The sequence below is a fragment of the Oratosquilla oratoria genome, chromosome 14 (genome assembly GCF_046742065.1).
Source record: "Oratosquilla oratoria isolate Oo_2021 chromosome 14, ASM4674206v1, whole genome shotgun sequence".
Classification (NCBI taxonomy): domain Eukaryota; kingdom Metazoa; phylum Arthropoda; class Malacostraca; order Stomatopoda; family Squillidae; genus Oratosquilla; species Oratosquilla oratoria.
The window spans coordinates 43,393,806-43,413,944 of NC_134790.1; the positions used below are offsets into that span (position 1 = coordinate 43,393,806).

The 20,139-nt window shown below is 40.3% G+C and overlaps 1 protein-coding gene across 5 annotated transcripts in view; it reads right to left on the bottom strand.

Moving 5' to 3' along the window:
- Positions 1 to 20,139, bottom strand: part of Bre1 (E3 ubiquitin-protein ligase Bre1) — a 136,057-nt gene that overhangs the window by 55,486 nt on the left and 60,432 nt on the right. For 3 of the 5 annotated variants that reach the window (XM_076198036.1, XM_076198037.1, XM_076198035.1), the window contains exons 13-14: positions 5,175 to 5,313; positions 2,081 to 2,125 (exon numbers count right to left, since the gene is read on the bottom strand). In XM_076198036.1, the coding sequence (XP_076054151.1) occupies positions 2,081 to 2,125; positions 5,175 to 5,313 (184 nt within the window). The remainder of the gene's footprint in view (positions 1 to 2,080; positions 2,126 to 5,174; positions 5,314 to 20,139) is intronic. The other 2 variants (XM_076198039.1, XM_076198038.1) reach the window with 1 other exon arrangement.

Sequence of the window (20,139 nt, forward strand, 5' to 3'; positions counted from 1 at the left end):
CGAGGTGGCCTTGCTGTGATTGTGCTGTGTCTTGAGTCACTGTAATTTTTCCAATCTTTGTTCATATGTCAGATCTGACAGTGTGGGTACCATTTTTGTTGCTGCTCTTTGGATTCTTTCTAATTTTCTTATGTTCTTTTTTGTGCTAGGTGCCTACATTGATACAGCATATTCTAATTTTGGTCTTATCAGTGTAACAATAATTTTTCTAACCATCTCCTCATCTATGTAGTCAAAGGCCACTTTCATTGATCTTAATAAGTTGTAAGTCTCTCCAAATAATCTATTTATATGTTTGTCAGGTGTCAAGTCACTTGAGATGATTACTCGTAGGTCCCTCTCTGAGTTGACTTTTTTGACTTCTTTGTTTCCAAGCTTGATTGCATTTCTGTAGTTATAAACATTCTGAGTGAAGGAGAACAGCTGTAACTTTATATCTTATATTGCAAGTATTGTTTAATACAACTAGGTAAATCTGTACATCAAGTATCCTAATGTGCATGTGACAATTTGACTTATATTGAAGAAGTCATGTGAAGCAGCCTTGCTGTGGACGTGCTGTGTCTTGCTGCATTGCTTCTGACATCATCCATGTTAAGCTATGATGAGAAAAGGGTAGATGGGAATGGAATGGGTAGGAATGAAATGGGTAGGCGTGGGTATATATTTTTTGACTTGGCTACCTCCCTGGTAAGGGGAAAAAAGAGTTTGGTATATAGATATATAGACAGACCAGATTTACAATGTCATAATACTGAACCAAACTATTAAGAGCAAATTAACAAATTCATACAATATCAATTCAGAAAAAAAAAAAAAAAAAAGTATAGCAATACCTATATTGAACATTTGGCCAATAACAGGACCTTAATGATCATGAAGTAATCAAATATGCATCATAAAAATACAGGTATAAGGTATAACCTGTATAGTATGTGGGATAGGTATGGAGTAGGTGTAGGCTTATGCCCTTGGAAGGGTGAAAAGGCCCTTTGGTATGTACATACAAATTATTAATCTTGCAGCATGATGTGCATAGAAATCAGGGCTGCAATGACACAGGACATCAACTTAATACATTCAATATTGTAGAATACCTGTTAGATTTTGTTTTAGCCCTTGTCAGGAGGTTTTTTCTGCTGTAGAGCAGGTTAATGAAGGATTAGTGTGATTTTGGCCCATGGCCCTGGTAAATTCAGCCCCAGGATACTGATTGCCCCCAAACCCATGTAACTGACTGCTGTAATTATCCGTCTTATTTTGGCTGCTCAAATACTGAAGACCAAAGCATTCATTCACCATTTACACCAGTTTACAAATAGTTATGACCCCCATGTTTGCATAATGTGCAGGAAACAATGATTTCCTGACTGAATCATTGGTTTCCTTATATCAAATCATCATCAATAGGCCTAAATGTCACTCTGACACCTTGGAGGAATTATGATATCACATCATCATCATCAGTACATTGAAGTATTTAGTGTCAATGTCTGACTGATGAATTCATCACATTATCATTAGTGTCACTCTCTCTGACACAGACTGAATCATCAGTTTCCACCAACCAACAAACAATACCACACCATGATTTTGTTTCTAGTGATTTCAGCCACTACTATAATACGGCATGAGTGGAACTGTGCATTTCCAGAATACAAAAGGATTCATAAAAAAGGAAAATCAACGAATGGGTCTTCTTCCATTACCTTCTGAACTATTCAACCAAACAGCTAAAGTTCATTGAAGTTAGGCCTAATTACCAGGGACTGATTTCACCAGGGCTGTGGGCTGAATTCACTGGGCCAAATTCACCAGATCCCTTAATGAATCAAGGGGGTTCCCAACTACTGATCATGATCCCCTTCCATCACTTCCCCTTCATAACCCCAAAATTGTTTAAAATATAAGAGAACAAAACATATAAAGCAAACAAATGCTGTAAAGGGTCAATACTCCACACACCTATAAACTTATCCATAACATTCTTTTTATGGCAAAGCAACAATACAGTTACAGCATTTTGTCTTTGGGTATATATGTTACACAATGGCATGTTTGTGTATATGTAGTATCTTACCTTCAAGGTAGGTGGAGGGGATGCTGTGCTCAACGCCTTCACTCGCTGTGAGGAGGGAATTGTTACAGCAACATTTGAATGAGGGCAAATAAAAAAAAATAAAGTTGGGGATGGGGGCAAAAGGTAAAGAACACATTAAAAGGGAATGTGGTAAACGAAAGATTACAGCAACAGAGGACCTGGCATGAGATTTGAAAGATCACAATATCCAGCCTGAAAGGAAGGGGAGGGACTACCTTGAAGCAGAGAATGTATGCTGAAGGTATGAAGTACACCCTATGTCTGCAGGACAGGACCACAGGGGAACTTGCTGGTGCTGGATGCATGAGCAGGATGTATGCTATACACACACTATTCAACTCCATAAGTTGGCAAGATAAAGTACCAATGTATGTGAGAAATGACATATGTGAGGTTGTATGTGCATTCTAAGCATCTATAATCACACTTAACTTATGGAAGGTACACCTCTGAAGAGAAAAGGGTTGCACACGCACACACACACACACACACAGAATACCTGAAGGTGAGATGAATGAAACCAAGCTGTGCAGCCTCATCACTAACAGTGTCTTAGATGCATGTACCTACCTTATGTAGCTACATTTTGTGTATAGTAATCATACATGAATACAAAAATTTACAAAGGCATACAAAAATTTACAAAGGCATACAAAAATATCTAAAGATTGCATACTCAACCTTGAAAATCCAGTATGAATACTGAACACAAAACAAAAATACTAGCATATATATGAACAATAGTTCTTATTCACTAAATATTAAAATGACACTGCTGACATTAGAATAATTCTTGAGGAAGCTTTTAGCTCTCTCAAAAATATCCAACATAGTCCATATTGGTCTAGCTAACAGTACTTAACTACCCCTCTCCTGACATAGATCCTGAATACTAAATATCACCAAGACATTCAACAGTTTCAAGATGAGTGCCTTGAAACTGTTGTGGGAATTTTTCTGGCCATCTACATAATAACAAAATTAACACAGAGAAGGGAACAATGACAGGTACCTGCATGTGGTGGTCCTGCAAAATGGACAGCAAGGCTACCCGTTTTCAAAATCTGTCAACCCCCTCACCTCCATCAGGTGGTGTTTCTGCACTGACCCCATGATTTCTATGAACTTCAGCTGTATTTATTTCAAACATGGACAGGAGACAACTAGCTACTGCTCCCCTCCCCATACCACTTTCAACTGATGACACAAACAGCCCTACAACAATACAATAATCCAAAGTGTCTTCCCAGGACTGTTCCCAACCACTATGGGGCCATGGGTTTTTATTCAGTGAAACTTAGAGGCAACAGTTACTTAATCAGGACATAGGAAATGTATGCTATTTGAAAGACACTCATTCTATATTATTTGGTACTTGCACTTTGTGTACCCATACTAGGGTACTGACTTCATGGGAACATACAACCAATAAATTAGGGTCCATTTTAAGGTGCCCCTTAGGAGTAGAGCCACACATAATTTGTCATATTCAAGTTTAAAATCTTTACTTATAAAGGAATGATGATACTTTAGTGCTAATGCTGTCCTTCATGACATCCCCTTAAACTTGTCCTTTACCACTTCTATGACTAGTTCTTCCACATCCCCCTGCAGTGGAGGGGAAAAGAATTTTGCTACCACTTTCTCATACATGTAACAAGTGACAAAATGGGACAGTAAGGGGGTTCCTTGACTCAGTATTTTTCTCCTATGACAATTCAACCAACATGTCAAATATCTGATAGTGAATCAACAACAAAATTCATTTCAAGCATAGGCTTCAGACAACAGCAACTATAATTAGTCTTTGTACAGTTCTAAGAACCACCCTAGACTGTTTCCACATTCCACAGCATAGTTCCTAACAATCAGCATAACAAACATAAATACTCTGCAAACTTTACAAAACAAAATATTGCATGAAAACCACCCCAAGAGAACACCAATACAGAGCGACAGTTCTATATTGCACAATAGAGAAGAAGAAGAAGATGAAGAAGAATCCCTCTAAAGAGAAATAAGGACTATATTGGCATGCTTGCATTAAAATAGTATCAACAGAATAGGCCTGGCCATAGAACCAAACTACCATAGATGCAACTACCACACAAAAAACATTGAACACCTTATCCTACAATGCCAGTTACTTGGGTGCTGTGGGTCTTCTACAAGAGAGACCTGCGGCAACAGGTTGATTGATTGAAGGATAGATTAAAAACGGCAATGGTAATATAAAATGATCATAATTCCTTTATCACTGCAAAATTTAAAATCTAGCATAGACAAATGATGCATGTAGCTCTGGTCCACAGGGGCACCCTAAAACAGTCCCAAAAGTACTGACTGCATGGTCAATACCATAGTGTATCCAAAATATACAGTACAATCCCTAAAGTTCTCATAACAGGCTATTCTATCCAATGCAAATGTTTCAGTTTAATGCCAAGAACTCCCCCTTTCAGCCGTGATCTTGCTACATAGACAGGGCTCAAACTACCTCCACTTCTGTCCTAATCCACACATATCAATGCTGCTTAGCCAATGACTATCTCAAATGTACACATGAAAGGATGGACAGCAGTCCATTCCTAAATTGGAAATGACTAGAAATGCACATCAGTGCTCATGTTATCCTGCACACAAACTTTAGCAGCATTCAAAGATACTGTAGTAACACCCTTTATCCTTTATGGCAATACTAATAGGAAAAGGATAAGGTCTTTCCCATTTCTTAGGATTTCCCCCCACCCTTGACAATAACCCTGGTTTGTATACCAAATTATTCACTTGTACAAACTCTTTCCATTTAATGAATGCCCTACTAAATTTGCCTATTTCCTCTGACTTTCACCTCGTCCTAGAACGAAGCAAGTCCTAAATACCTATTATAATGACTATCTATATTTCCTTATACTGGAAATAAAAGTATTCTTAAACTAATCCTCACCTTTTTCATGAGCACCACTGATACATACAAAATAATACTTCAAAGTTATTATACTTTGGAATAAATGAGATGTAGGTCAAGTGAATAGCTCCCTCCCAATGCCTAATTCCAAAACCCTTAGCTCACCTGAGCCTTGAGGTCCTCCACTTCCTGCCTGGCCTTCTTCTCAGCTGCCATCAGCTGCACTTTGTCACGCTGTTCCTTGCCAGAACCACGGTACATATCAAGCAGTAACTTAAGCTCCCGTGAATCAATCAGGGCTTTCCTGTAACAGCAATAAATAAAAATGACGAGGGGAAGGAAGGGGAGAGAAGGGGAAGTACACACACACACACACACATATATATATATATATATATATATATATATATATATATATATATATATATATATATATATATATACATACATACATACATATATACCATGGGCTTTTCCCCCTTTACAAGGGAGGTAGCCAAAGTCAAAAGGCATAATTTCACTCCCACCCATGTCATCTCCACATACTCCACTCCCATTCACCACCCCTCACTCCCTCTTTTCTTGGTTACTCCTGGATGATGGGTAATCCCTGCATATTACCCACTGCCCTGAGTCAGAAACAATGTAGCAAGACACAGCACTTCCACAGCAAGGCTGCTTCACCAAGGGAGGTGGAGGTAGAATGTGGACAGGGAGTGGAGGGGAGGTAGAAAAGGGAAATGAATGGGAGGAAAAGAGAAAAACTGGAAAATGAGAAGGAAATGAAGGTAGGAAGGATGAGGCAGAGAAAAAAAAAAAAGAAGGTAAGGATGAGTACCCTGTCAGTGATACATAGTGCTTCTATATTTGAGGACCATGTTGAAGACGGTAAGCCCTTCAAGTCATGAGTTCATGTAGAGAACTAGTAAGGAGGAACGTTCTTGCGTGACTAACTTACTCGAATTCTACAACACAGTTATCTCGAATTATGACAAAAGAAACAATATAGATTTAATATATCTAGACTTTGCAAAAGCTTTTGATACCGTCCCACACGAAAGACTACTAACTAAATTAGCTTTGCATGGAATAAGTGGTAGCCTATTAGGTTGGACTAGTAATTGGTTGAATGGTCGAAAACAGAGAGTTGTTTTAAATGGAAAAACTTCTGGATGGAAAAGTGTTGCAAGTGGAGTTCCTAAGGGTTCTGTTCTTGGGCCACTTCTATTCATAGTATATATAAATGATATAGACCATGGACTAAAATCTACTGTTTCCAAATTTGCTGATGATACAAAACTGTGCGGAGTGGCAAATGATCACTCAAACCAATTAGATATTCAAGAAGATTTAGATCAATTACAGCAATGGTCTGAAAAATGGCTAATGAAATTTAACACAAGTAAATGCAAGGTAATGCACATAGGTAAAAATAACAGTAAGTACGATTACAAGTTATTTGGTAATTCGTTAACAAAAGTGGATAGTGAAAAAGATCTCGGCGTAATTATCAGTAACGACCTCAAATCATCCAAGCAGTGTATTTCAGCCTCTGAGAAAGCAAATAAGATTCTGGGACTGATTGCACGATCTTTTGATTTCAAAAGTCCATCACTCATTAACAAGCTATATAAATCGTTAGTTCGTCCACATTTGGAATATGCTGTTTCTGTATGGTCACCGAATCTCATTAAAGACATTGACAGACTGGAAAAAGTACAACGGCGAGCCACAAAACTGATTCCAAATATCAAAAATAAATCATACGAAAATCGACTAAAACACATGAATCTGTTTTCCCTAAAAAAGCGTAGACTCAGAGGTGACTTGATACAGGTCTTTAAGATTTTAAAGGGAATTGACATCAAAAGTGACAAAATTTTCACATTGAATGAGAATCAGACAAGAAACAATGGTCTCAAACTATCCGGAAATAGATTCAATTTGGAAGTAGGTAGAAACAACTTTGCCAACCGTGTAGTTAATGAATGGAATAAACTTCCTGCACAGGTAGTGCAATGTAGTTCAGTTCGAAGCTTTAAGAATCAGTTAGATAAATACCTAAGTAAGATGCTGTAATGATTATAATTTATCTTATATTATTTGCTTTTGTTTTGTTATCATTTTTCTGTCTGATTTTCATTTATTATTAGTTGTCAATTTATTATTATTTACTATTTACCTGTTTGTTTATTATTTAACTATACCTATGCATTTATTTATGTATTTTATTTGTTATTTACATTATTATAATTTTTATTTATTGTTTTATTATTAATATGATTTTTTTTTTCGCCTCCGACCTAGATATGGATCAAAAGGTCTCCTGTCGGCATGCTCCGCCTTTGTAATCCTTTGTAAAACAGAAATTCTAAGTGATCAGTACTTATAAAAGAGGAGGAATAAGAGGAGGAAGATCTAGAAGAGGAGCAGGAGTTAGGAAAGGAGGGGAAGCATGGAAGAGAGTTAGGAAGAGGATGGTAAGCAGTAGAAGTAAGGAGGAGGAAGAGCTATGGGCGAGAAGTGATGAAGAAGAGTAGAAAATGGGAAGAAAGAGGTGAAGAAGCAGGGAAGGAGGATTGGAAATGTACGAAAAGGAAGAGAATGGAAAGGATGAAGGGAAGGAAAGGGGAAGGAGGAGGAAATGGAGTAAAAAGAAAAGGAATGGGAGAAAGAGAAAGGGAAGGAAGAATGGTGAGAGACAGAAGGGAATAAAAAAGGAAAGCTTAAAGAGGGGAGAGGGAGTGAGAGGAAGATGGGAAGAGGAAGAAAAAGAGGAAGATAAGGAAGAGGAAGTAAAAGAGGAAGACTAAAATGAAGAGTGAAAAGAAAATGAAAAGGAAGATAGGGAAGAAGAGGAAGAAAAGGGTGATTGAAAAAGAGAAAAGAAGGAAATAGAGGTGAGGAAGGAAAGGGGGGACTGGGTGGGGGAGTTGTAGTCTTGGTGGTAGTAGTAGTGGTGATTGTGGTGGTGGTGGTGATGGTTGTGATGGTGATGATGGTAGTAGTAGGGGAAGGGGGAGGGGAGGAGGAATTTCAATCTCATTTACAATAACCTCCACTTCTATCCTTGGGGACAATATTGTGCCAATGCAGTGATAAAGGAGAGATTTAAGTAGGGATGAAAGAAGGAACAACATAGTTTAAAAGTGATCAGTATTCTTCTTAAGAGTTAACACCACTTCAGTACGATGATGCTTATGTAGGTGTCATGAGGTGCAAGTATTTACCTAATATTTACCTAGTTGTATTTTGCAAATTATTAGGGAAATTACATGAACAGCTCTGGGGATGGGGTTGGATGTAACCAACCACCAGATTGATAGCATTAATAGGTTAGGCAAATATAAGAGAAACTGTACATATCCAATGAAATTAAAGTTCAAGTCGCAAGTCATGGCCAAAGAAGTAATCAGCAAGTCTTGGAAGTTAGCACAGGGTTAAAAAAATTTGGATTGGGAAAGATGCCAACGAAGAGGAACGAGCAGACATGAAAGCTCTTAGCGGAAGCCAAAACCAAGAATGGTAGGAGGACCGAAGAAAAAGAGCATTTTCTTTTTTCTTTGGAGAATTGTCAGAGGGTGAGTAAATGGTTTCAAACAAAACAAGAAGGCAGTATTGCAAAGTAAGCACTACATGGAAACTTAGAATAGCATTTGCTAATGTTGATGGTTTACTATCAACTAGGTTGGAGATAAATGACTACTAAAGGATAAATGAGCCTGATATATTGTGTCTGGTATAGACTAAACTCCCCCCCAAAAAAATTGATATACAGTTGGGGAACAACAGATACACCCCCTGGAGAAGAACAGAAAAGATAAAAAGTGTGAAAGAGTAATGTTTAAGGTGAGAAGAGACATAAAGGTGGAAGAAGCAAATCTGAGCGAAGGCAGGGCTGAATCAATTCACCTTAAAATCAGTACTAAAGGACACAATAAAAGAGACTTCATGGTGGCACATGTTCCCCCTAAGACAAGAGCTTGGGATGAAACTGAATATCAAGAAATGTTAAAGGTATACAACTCTTTCCCTAAAGAAAAACATAGAACAAAGTAGTAATGTAGTTCTTATTGGAGATTTTAATTGTTGTGACAAACTGGAAGGAATGGGAAACAAGTGGCAAAGCAGATTCCGGGGGAAATACATTGTTGAGTATATCAATGGAGAATACAATGACCCAGTGGGTAAAGGAAGTGACCCAAGTAAGAGGAAATGACACTCCCACAAGATTAGATCTGTTACTAACCAGACATCATCAGCTCCTTAAACTACCTATTCCCAATAGGAAAAAATGACCATGTTACAATTGAATTTCAGCTGGAGGATGGGGAAACAGAGCCAAGGAATGAGTCACACAGGCAAGGGAAACTCACTTATAGGAAAGTAATTACTAAAGGTTGAAAAAATTCTTTGAAGAAACAAACTGGGAGGAATTCATGAATACCACAGGAATAGGGAGGAAATTGTAAATCTTTCTTGACATTTACAACCTAGGAGTGAACAAACATGTGCCAATGACTAGAAAAAGGAAGAAGCAAAAACTGGATTGGTTTAACAAAAAGTGTGAGATTGTGAAAAAAGCCAGAGATGTGGCTTGGGAAAAATGGAGAAAAAAGTAGCAATAAATCAAAAGAAGCTTACAAAGAAGCTAGGAATGATTATACCAGATTTTGCAGGAAGAAAGCAATTTTGAAAGAGATGTAGTGGAAAAATGCAAAGATGAACCAAAACTGTTTTACAGGTTCATAAATGGTAAATTGAGACATAGGGAAGAAATCACCAAGTTCATATATTAATAAGGAAGCTCGCTGGCTGAGTGGGTTAGGACGTCGTTACTTGCGGTGAAGGTCGAGGGGATGGCGGATCGAATCCTGCCACCAGCAAAGTTGAACCAAGGGCATGGTTTATCAAATTCCACGCTACAAAGCCCTCTGTGAGGGGCACCGTCCTAGCCTTCCGATAGGGAAGAGTTTGTGACGTAAACCATATCATCATCAATATTAGATGGTGGTCTTTGAATAGGTCTCAGCTCAAGCAGAAATAATGAATGGTTTCCAACTGGTCTTCACAATAAGCACAACTTTTTGGAGAAAAGAGAGGGGAGCAAAAATCCAGATTTAGCTGATATAATGTGGCAGTGAGGGAAGTGCTTAATCTCCTGGGATCATCGGTTGTGACAAATGCCTCAGGGCCTGAAAGTATCTCAAACTGGACACTTAAAGAATGTAGGGAACAATTAGCAGACAAGATCCAGTCTTATTACATGTTCATTGAAAGAAGGCACTGTGCCACTTGAATGGAAAAGGGCAAACAGGGTGCCAGTTCACAAAGTTTGAAACAAGGATACACCACAAATTATATGCCAGGATCACTAACCAGCACAATAGTGAAATTATGTGAAAGGGTGAAAGACTGATGGACCAAATATCTTGAGAGGATGAACATTCTGACAGTCTGTTTGACTTCAGATCAGGAAGGTCCTGTGTGTTGAACCTTTTAAGCTTTTACTTAAGAGTGATTGATGTGCTCCAAGAGAGAGGGATGGGTGCACTGTGTGTACCTGGGCCTAGAGAAGGCATTTGATAAAGTAACTTACAGTCAATATATGTGGTAATTGGAGCACATTGGAGGACTGAGAGGCAAACTATTAGCATGGATTAAAGACTTTTTGAAGGAAAAATGCACGAGAACAGTAGTAAAGGACAAGATGTCAAGCTGAAGAGCAATAATGAGTAGTTCCACAATGTTCAATGCTTGGACTAATAACGTTTCTTGTCTACGTTAATGGCATGATGAAGGAACAACAAGCTATGCCAACATGTTTGCAAATGATGCAAAAATCATGAGAAGAATGAAAAATGAGGTGGTCTGTAGAATATTGCAAAAGGATCTAGATATTATTTTTGCACAGAGCCAAGAATGGAAAATGAGGTTCAATACTTAAAAAAAAAAAAAAAAAAAAAAGAGGAAAGTACTGGAAATGGGCAATGGCAGCAAAGGCCATCTAGTATGGTCCCCACACAGAGTGAAGGCTATAAGCATGATTGAGAAATACAAAGGGCACCAACCAAACTAATCCCTAGCCTGGCAGATAAACCATATGAGGAAAGATTAAAGGTACTGGGTCTGCCAACTTTGAAAGACGGAAGAGAAAGAGGTGATATGATTAGTGTTCAGGTCACTAAAGGGGACAGACAGCATTAATGGAAGATATCCTGATTAAAGATGGGTGGGATTTAAGAAGTCATGGAAGTAAATTAAGAAAGACCACATGTCAAAAGGATATGAAGAAATACATTTTCCATATAGATGTATAAATATAAGGAATAGCTTAGGTGATACAGCCCAAGCTCAAACAATAAAGAGTTCAAATCTAAATATGATAATTGGGAATCATATAGATTAAGTTGGAACCATACATGAATTTAAGTCTAGGTATTTTAGGAAAAAAAAAAGTACAAAGAGCTGAGAGAAGAGTGGGAGGGAGTGAAGGATAGAGTAGAACTAGGAGTGGAGGAGGAATAGGGATGGTTCAAGGAGGGCATCACAAGGTGTGCAAAGATGGTGTGTGGAACAAGATGGGAGGAAATAGAAGGGTAGTGAATGGTGGGATGATGAAGCTAAGAAGGTTGTAGAAGAGAAGAAACAAGTATTCACAGATTGGGTGCAAAATTAGACAAGAGAATCACGAGAGGCACAATGAAAAGAGAAGTAAAGCGTAAGATAAAGGAGGCAATGAGGAGAGATGTGAAACAGGGTAAGAGTATGACAGAAAATTTTGAAAATAATAAAAATGTTTTGGAAGGAAATTAAGAGAGGAAGAGGAGGCAAATCAAGTAGAGAAGAAAAGGTAAAAGGTGCAGATGGAGAGATAATAATGGAAGAGACAGCAGTAAAAGGAAGATGGGTGGAGTTTAGGGAGTTGCTAAATATGAAGGATAGGAAGGGTATGGTAACTGCAGTGAGAAGCACCAAGAAAATGATGAGTGAGGAAAATGAAGGAGAAATAAGGGAAGATGATGTGAAGGCAGTCATTAAAATGATGAGAGTAGGTAAGGCACCTGGGTTGGATGAGTGTCATGCATACATACATACATATACCAAGGCTTTTTCCCCCTTACAAGGGAGGTAGCCAAAAAGGAAAAGGCATAAAATCATTTCCACCCATTCCATCCCTGAATACACTCCACACCCCTCCACCCTCCCTCTTATCTTAGCACCTCCTGGATGATGGGTCATCCCTGCACCTTGTCCATGCATAAAAGGAGAAGACGGGGAGAAATCCCTTCGGGCTGCGTCAAATTTTGCTCACACATACTACCTCACCCCCCGTCCCCCTGCCCATTCCACCTCATGCAATCACAACATCATCCATATACAACCATTCTCCATTCACCCCTGTCTTCTGTCCTCTCCCGTCCTTCCTCAACAGACATTTCCCTCTTCCCCAAAGCCCCCTTCACCCCATCCATCCACCTCATCCTAGGACGTCCCCTCATGTTCACTCCCACCACATCTGCCTTCCATACCTCTTTTACTAGTCTTTCTTCACTCATTCTTTCCATGTGTCCAAACCATCCTAATATTCTTTCATCAACCCTATCTCCCAGCTCCTTTTCCACCCCTGTTCTCCTCCTCACCTCCTCATTTCTCACTCTATCTAGCCTAGTAACCCCCATCATACTTCTCAGACACCTCATCTCAAACACATTCAAACTCCTTCTCCCTTCCTCTCTTATGTTCCACGTTTCTGCCCCATACAGTGCTGTTGGCACAATCACTCCTTCATACAGTCTCCTCTTAGCATCCATTCCCAAATGTCTATTCCTCATTACACTCTTCATGCATAGTGTCTAAAAAAGGGAGAGAATAGTGTTAAATGTTATCTGTGCATTTCATTTTTCTTGATTTTCATGATAACGCAAAATCGAGTGGCGACCTCTAAGTGAGCCACCCTAAAGACATAGGGTTTTGGGAACTCATTCATTCCGTCATTCTTTTTCTTACTATATGTTACAAGTCAGAAGTGTGAGCAAAATTCGTAACAGGGGACAGAGAGGAGGGGTTGCCAATTAAATGAAGCAGCCTTGCTGTGGATGTATTGTGTCTTGCTACATTGCTTCTGACTCCGGGCAGTGGGCATAATGCAGAGACGACCTGCCATCCAGGAGCCAAGGAAAGAGAGAGGGAGGGGTGGTGAATGGGAGTGGAGTATGTGGGGATAAAATCAGTGGGAGTACATTTATGCCTATGACTTTGGCTACCTCCCTTGTAAGGGGGAAGAAGTGTTAGAAAATTGGAGACAGGACCCAACTACCCTTAATAGCTTTCCCCCAATCAAATATATCTTCAAAACCTCTCAGTGGCTTCCTGTCTACTGTCATAAATCTTTTCTAAATTCATAAATGCTCAAAACACATCCTTACCATTTGAAAAGCTTTCTCAACATATCTGCCTTACCACAAAAATCCATGTAACCCCTACCTTTCCTAAATCCTGCATTGTTCTTCGCCAATTAATCCCTCCGGTCTTCTCCTAGTCCTCTCAATTAAAATCTTCCCATAAGCCTTCCCAACTACACTCAACAAACCTCTAAAACTACTACACACTCACTTGTCCCCATTTCTCCTTGTAAAGTGAAACTATACAGGCACTCCTCCACATTTATATGTGTAAAAGAGTAAGAGGTGTGGAAGGCTGAGGTGGAGGGAGTGAACTTGAGGGGACAACTGAGGTTGAAATGGGTGGATGAGAAGGCAAGAGATAGGGATGAGTGGAAAGTGAATGTGTATAGATGATACTGTTAAGCAAGGATGGGAAGGGCAGGGAATGGGGTGGTAGGGGGGTGCATATGTGTAAATGATAATTTGATGCAGCTATAGGGCTTTCTCCCCCTCTTCTCTTTTTCTGCACAAGGGGATGGAGGGGGGTAGCTGATTAACCACTTCAGTATGAGTCAAATATTTGTGCACACATTAGCTGCCTGACAATGATGCATTACAATATGAGCATTATAAAATATAAAGTTACAGCTGTTATACTTATTCTTTTTCACCCAGAATGTTTGGAACAACAGAACCACGATCAAGCCTTTTCACAGGATATGGGAGTCACTCAGCTACAACGACAAAATATATATAATCAGGGGACTGACACTGGTATCCTCACATACTCAGGGCAGTGGGTGGGATACAGGGTGGTGGATATGAGTAGAATGGGTGGGAGTAGGTATGTGCCTTTGACTTGGCTACCTTCCTTATAAGTATATGTAGACAAATGTATGTATGTACATATATGTATTTATATGTAGGCCTACATATATATATATATATAAATATATATATATATATATATATATATATATATATACACACACAATATATATATGTCTATATACCCCTTATAAGGGTGGTGGCCAAGTCGTCAGGGACACCTATTCCCACCCATTTCATCCCTTCCACCACTGCTCCCAACTCAGCTCCTCATGGATGCCAGGTCATCCCTTCATCCACCACCGCCCCTGTTTTAAGGGGGGGGGGGGCATACCCCCTGAAAACTCCTTGGCCTCATATCTCGCTTCTGGCTCCTCCAATTGCTTTGAAATTTTAATATGTTGTTTGTTGGTGTAAATTTCATAAAATTTGGGTGAATAGTAGCAGCCAAATATATATATATATATATATATATATATATATATATATATATATATATATATATATATATATAATATATATATATAAAATTTACCTCACAAAATAAAATTTTCACTTAATTGACTTGAAAATTTTATCATAGAAACTTTGTTCATATATCTCATTTTATAATAATTAGTTTTTCTTTTTTTTTTGCCTTTGAAGGATTTTTTTTCCCTGAAAAGTTTTTTTAGGGCTCCTGAATCCCATTTTTTTTTTGACAAATTAAAAAAATCTAATTCCTACAATTTATTTTTTATTTTTGTTGAAGTGTGAGTGTAGTAGTTTTAGAGGGATTAGCAAGTGTAGTTGGGAAGGCTTATGGGAGGGTCTTGATTGAGAGGATTAGGAGAGGAACAGTGTGGGTTTAGGACAGGTAGGGGTTGCATAGATCAGATTTTTGTGGTAAGACTATAAGAGAAAGCTTTAGGAAAATGTAAGGATGCTTTTTGGGCTTTTATGGATCTGGAAAAGGCTTATGACAGGGTAGACAGGAAGGCACTGTGGGAGGTATTGCAGATATATGGGATAGGAGGAAACCATTTAAGCAGTCAAGTGTTTTTACACGAGTAGTAGAGCTTGTGCTAGGATTAGAAATGGAGAGTGAGTGGTTTGAGGTAAAGATGGGACTTCATCAGGGATGTGTTATGTCGCCTGGGCTGTTCAATGTATACATGGATGGGGTGGTGCGAGAGGTAAATGCAAGGGTAGTTAGGGGATTGGAGATGATTAAAGAAAATGGAGAAAAGTGGGAGATAAGCCATTTGTTGTTTACTGACAACACTGGGCTTGTAACAGGATCAAAGGATGGATTGAGGAAGTTAGTGACAGAGTCTGGGAAAGTGTGCGAAAGAATGAAGTTGAAGATAAATGTGGGTAAAAGTAATGTAATGAGATGTACAAGGGGAGAAAGTGGCAGCAGACTGGAAGTGAGTATTAAGGGAGAGAGACTGGAGGAAGTTCATAGTTTTAGGTACTTGGGTGCGAATGTGGCAGGTAAAGAAAGAGTGGAGGGAGAAGTAGAATGTAGACTGAGATAAGCAAGTAAATGACTTGGGGGATTAAAATGTGTAATAAGAATAGACATTTGGGAATGGATGCTAAGAGCAGATTGTATGAAGGAGTGATTGTACTGACAGCACTGTATGGAGCAGAAACATGGAACATAAGAGAGGAAGAGGAGTTTGAATGTGTTTGTGATGAGGTGCCTGAGAAAGGGGTTACTAGGCTGGATAGAATGAGAAATGAGGAGGTAAGGAGGTGAGCCAGGGTGGAAAGAGAGTTGAGAGATAGGGATTATGAAAGAGTATTTAGATGGTTTAGACACATGGAAAGAATGAGTGAAGAAAGAATAGTAAGAGGTGTGGAAAGCAGAGGTGGAAGGAGTGAACATGGGGGGGCAACCTAGGATGAGATGGATGAATGAGCTAAAAGGGGTATTGGGAAAGAGGGGAATGTTTGTTGAGGAAGGATGGGAGAGGACAGAAAATATGGCTGAATGGAGAATGGTTGTGTATGGATGATGCTGTGATGTATGTGGGGGAGTGGGTGGGGGATGGGGGAGTGAGGGAGTATGTGTGAGAAATAAATTGACAAAGCCCAAAGGGATTTCTCCCAGTCTTCTCCTTTTATGCATGAGGGGATGGTGAGGAGGGGGTCACCGATTTAAGGAAGCGGCTTTGCTGTGGATGTGCTGTGTCTTGTGACACTGCTTCTGACCCAGGGCAGTGGACAAGATCCAGGAATGACCTGTCATCCAGGAGGCACCAAGATTTCTCCCAGTCTTCTCCTTTTATGTATGAGGAGACGGAGAGGGGGGGTCGCTGATTTAATGAAGCGACCTTGCTGTGGATGTGCTGTGTCTTGTGACACTGCTTCTGAAGCAAGGCAGCGGGCAAGATGCAGGGATGACCCTTCATCCAGGAGGTGCCATGATAAGAGGAAGGGAGGAGGGTAGAGGGGAGTGGAGTATGTAGGGGATGGAATGGGTGGGAGTGGTTTTTATGCCTTTCTTTTTTGGCTACCTCCCTTGTAAGTGGGAAAAAGCCTTTGGTATATGTATATACTAGAGTCTGTGTTAGAATTAGAAATGAAGAGACTGAGTGGTTTGAAATGAAGGTAGGACTGTGCCAGGGATGTGTCATGTCACCATGGCTGTTCAATATATACATGAATGGGGTGATGTGGGAGGTAAATGCAAAGGTTATGGGCTAGGGAATGGAGATAGGTAAAGAAAATATGGAGAAGCGGGAAGTAAACCAGCTGTTATTTACTGATGACACTGCACTTCTAGCAGGATCAGAAGGGGAACTAAGGAAGTTAGTGATGGAGTTTGGGAAGGTGGGCGAGAAGAGAAAGTTGAAAGTAAATGTGGGTAAAAGGTGATGAGATGTACAAGGGGAGAGGATGGCAGCAATTTGGAAGCGAGTCTTAAAGGAAAGAGACTGGAGGAAGTGGATAGCTTTAGGTACTTGAAGTGACATGTGGCAGGAAAGGAAGGAGTGGAGGTGGAGGTAATTTGTAGATTGAGAGAAGCAAGTGCCTTGGGGGATTAAAAAGTGTTATGAGAAATAGTCATTTGGGAATGGATGCTAAGAGCAGATTGTATGAAGGGGTGATTCTACCAACAGCATTGTATGGGGCAGAGACATGGAACTTAAGAGAGGAAGAGTTTAAACATGTTTGAGATGAAATATGCAAGAAGTACGGTTGTGGTTACAAGGTTGGATAAAATGAGGAATGAGGTGGTGAGGAGAGCTGGCGTGGAAAAGGAGATGGGGAAGATGAAACAGTATTGGAATGGTTTGGACACATGGAGAGAATGAGTGAATAAAGATTAGTAAAAGAAGTGTGGAAGCCTGAGGTGGATGGAGTGATCATGAGAGGGCGACCAAGGATGAGATGGAGTAAATGGGCATTGAGCAAGAGGGGGATGTCTGTTGAGGAATGAAGCAGAAGATAGGAGCAAGTGGAGAATGGCTGTGTATGGATGATAATGTGAAGCATGGAAGAATGTGGGTAGGAGAAATAGGGGAGAGGTTAAGGAATGGGTATGTGTGAATGACATTTTGATGAAGCTCATAGGGATTTCTCCCCATCTTCAATGTTTCTGTATGAAGGGATGGAAAGAGGGGGTCACCAATTAAATGAAGCTACCTTGCTGTGGATGTGTCTTGCTGCCTTACTTTTGACCTAGGGTGATGGGCAAGATGCAGGGATGACTCATCATCCAAGAGGAGCCAAGATGAGAGGGAGGGAGGGGTGGTGAATGAGAGTGGAGTGGGAAGGGATGAAATGGGTGGGAGTGGGATTGTACCTTCTGACTTTGGCTACTTCCCCTGTAAGGGGAAAAAATCCCTTGGTATATATGTATAACAATATATCATAAAGATTAATTTCATACAATTCTTAGGAAATTATGGTTAAAAAAAAAAAAATAAATAAATAAATGAATAAATGATATGGTTTAACATCACAAACTCCCTCTATCGGAATGCTTGGATGGTGCCCCCCCACAGAGGGCTTTGTAGCTAAATAACAAAATATATAAAACAGTAATTTCACATCAAATATCTATAACCATCTTGAGCTAATTTAAAAACAAATGAACAATATACAGTCTGACAAACTATGTTCCACTAGTTATTCAAGAAGTGAAATTCAGTAGACCAAAATAATTCTTATCAATTAGATGAAATACTGCCTTGAGTTCCACTTGCAGGGACTCTATGGCCCTAAGTATGTAATACTGCTCCCCTCAGCCCCAAATTGGGACCACAGATCTATCAAGTAAAGAATTTTTTCACCATTATCTTATTCTGTGCATGTTTGACAGTGCTAAATTATGTGCTCTGTGCCCATTTGATATTTAGAGCATGTGACACCTGGAATCAGGACAATTCTTTATTGATGCAGTTCCAGTAATCTAACTATTGGCAGGCAGTTGTAACTTGTGCATCTTACAAGGGCATCTTTCAATAACAATAAGAGTTATCTTAAGTTTCACTAATTGGAAAACCTGCATCACCACAGCAGTTGGCAATGGTCCTTCAGCCCTCCCACAAATCTCTCCGAGAGGAAACTTTGGACTGTTGTCTATGTTGTATTGGTGGGGGACTGTTTCTTTGTCACTGACTGAAAGTAGTAGAAGGAATAGAGCAGTTGCAGTGTAAAAAGGTGTAAAAAATACAAGTGAAGTTGACAGAAAGTGATCTTGGGTCCAGTCCAGAGACAGTGTCAACCTCTCAGGTCTTCACCTCCTAATGGAGGTCAGGGAGTTGATGGGTTCTGAAAATGGGCAGCTTTGCTGTCCATCTTATAGGACTCCATAAGCAGGTACCCATCATTGGTCCTTCTCTCTGGTGGGGAAACTTTGGGACTGTTGTCTGGGTTATATTGGTGTGATACTGTTTCTGTCACTGGTTGATAGTTGTTGTTGTTGTTGTTGTCGTTCCCTAGACTGTCTGTCCGAGCAGTCCCGTCTCCCCAAGGAATGCTACTGCCGAAACTGGGTTTTCCCACAAATCCTTTATAGAGTGTATTTTGTGTTGTTTGCGTGCATGATTGTGTATAATGCAGTCTTCCATTATGTGTTGTATGGTATGGGGTGAAGTGTTACATCCTGGGCAGCTGTTCACAATGCGGTCATCCAGCCTCTTCTGGTAGCTTAGAAGTGCTGGGTGGTGGCCACACCGCAGCCTGGCCAAGTGGACTCTGTCCTTTCATGGGAGAGAGGATTCAGAAGGGAGCAGTTGCCAGATGTGTGTGGAGGAAATGCCGTATAATGAGGCAGTGCAGTAGGGGTGAATTAGTTAAAGCAGTTTGGCCCTGCTGTGGAGGTACCATGTGCTGCTACTTTGCCTTTGCTGTCCTGGAGCTGCAGCGTCTACGTCGTGGGACCACCCCCCCCCCCAACCCCAAGAGTTGGGGGCCAAACGGCAGCAACTACCCCTGGCCACCGGCTCTACGCAGGTGGCACCGATCCCCAAGAGGAGCTACGCCTACCTTGGGGAGTACCACAATCCTTTTTCCCAACATGCAACAATATTACGTTTTTTCTGCACCAAGGGGTGATTTTCCGGCGATCACCCCTCTTCTTCTACTTTTAGCTGGAGATGTAGAGAGCAATCCTGGGCCCACCACAAAATACACATGCCCAACATGCTCTAAACCCATTACTTCGAGCAGACAGACAAAGGGCTCAGTTCAGTGCAATATGTGCAAAAACTGGGCCCACCTCACTTGTACAACACTTGCTGACACAAACCAATACACAAACACTTGGACATGTTCTACCTGCCCTCCAGTAACTCCACTCCCACCTCCCCAACCACAGCCAGCACCCTCACCCACTCACAATTTCCCTCTGCCCTTACCCCCGATTAGTACTCCCCTTCCTCTGTCCCCGATCTCTCCTTTCCCCCACTCTGACCCAG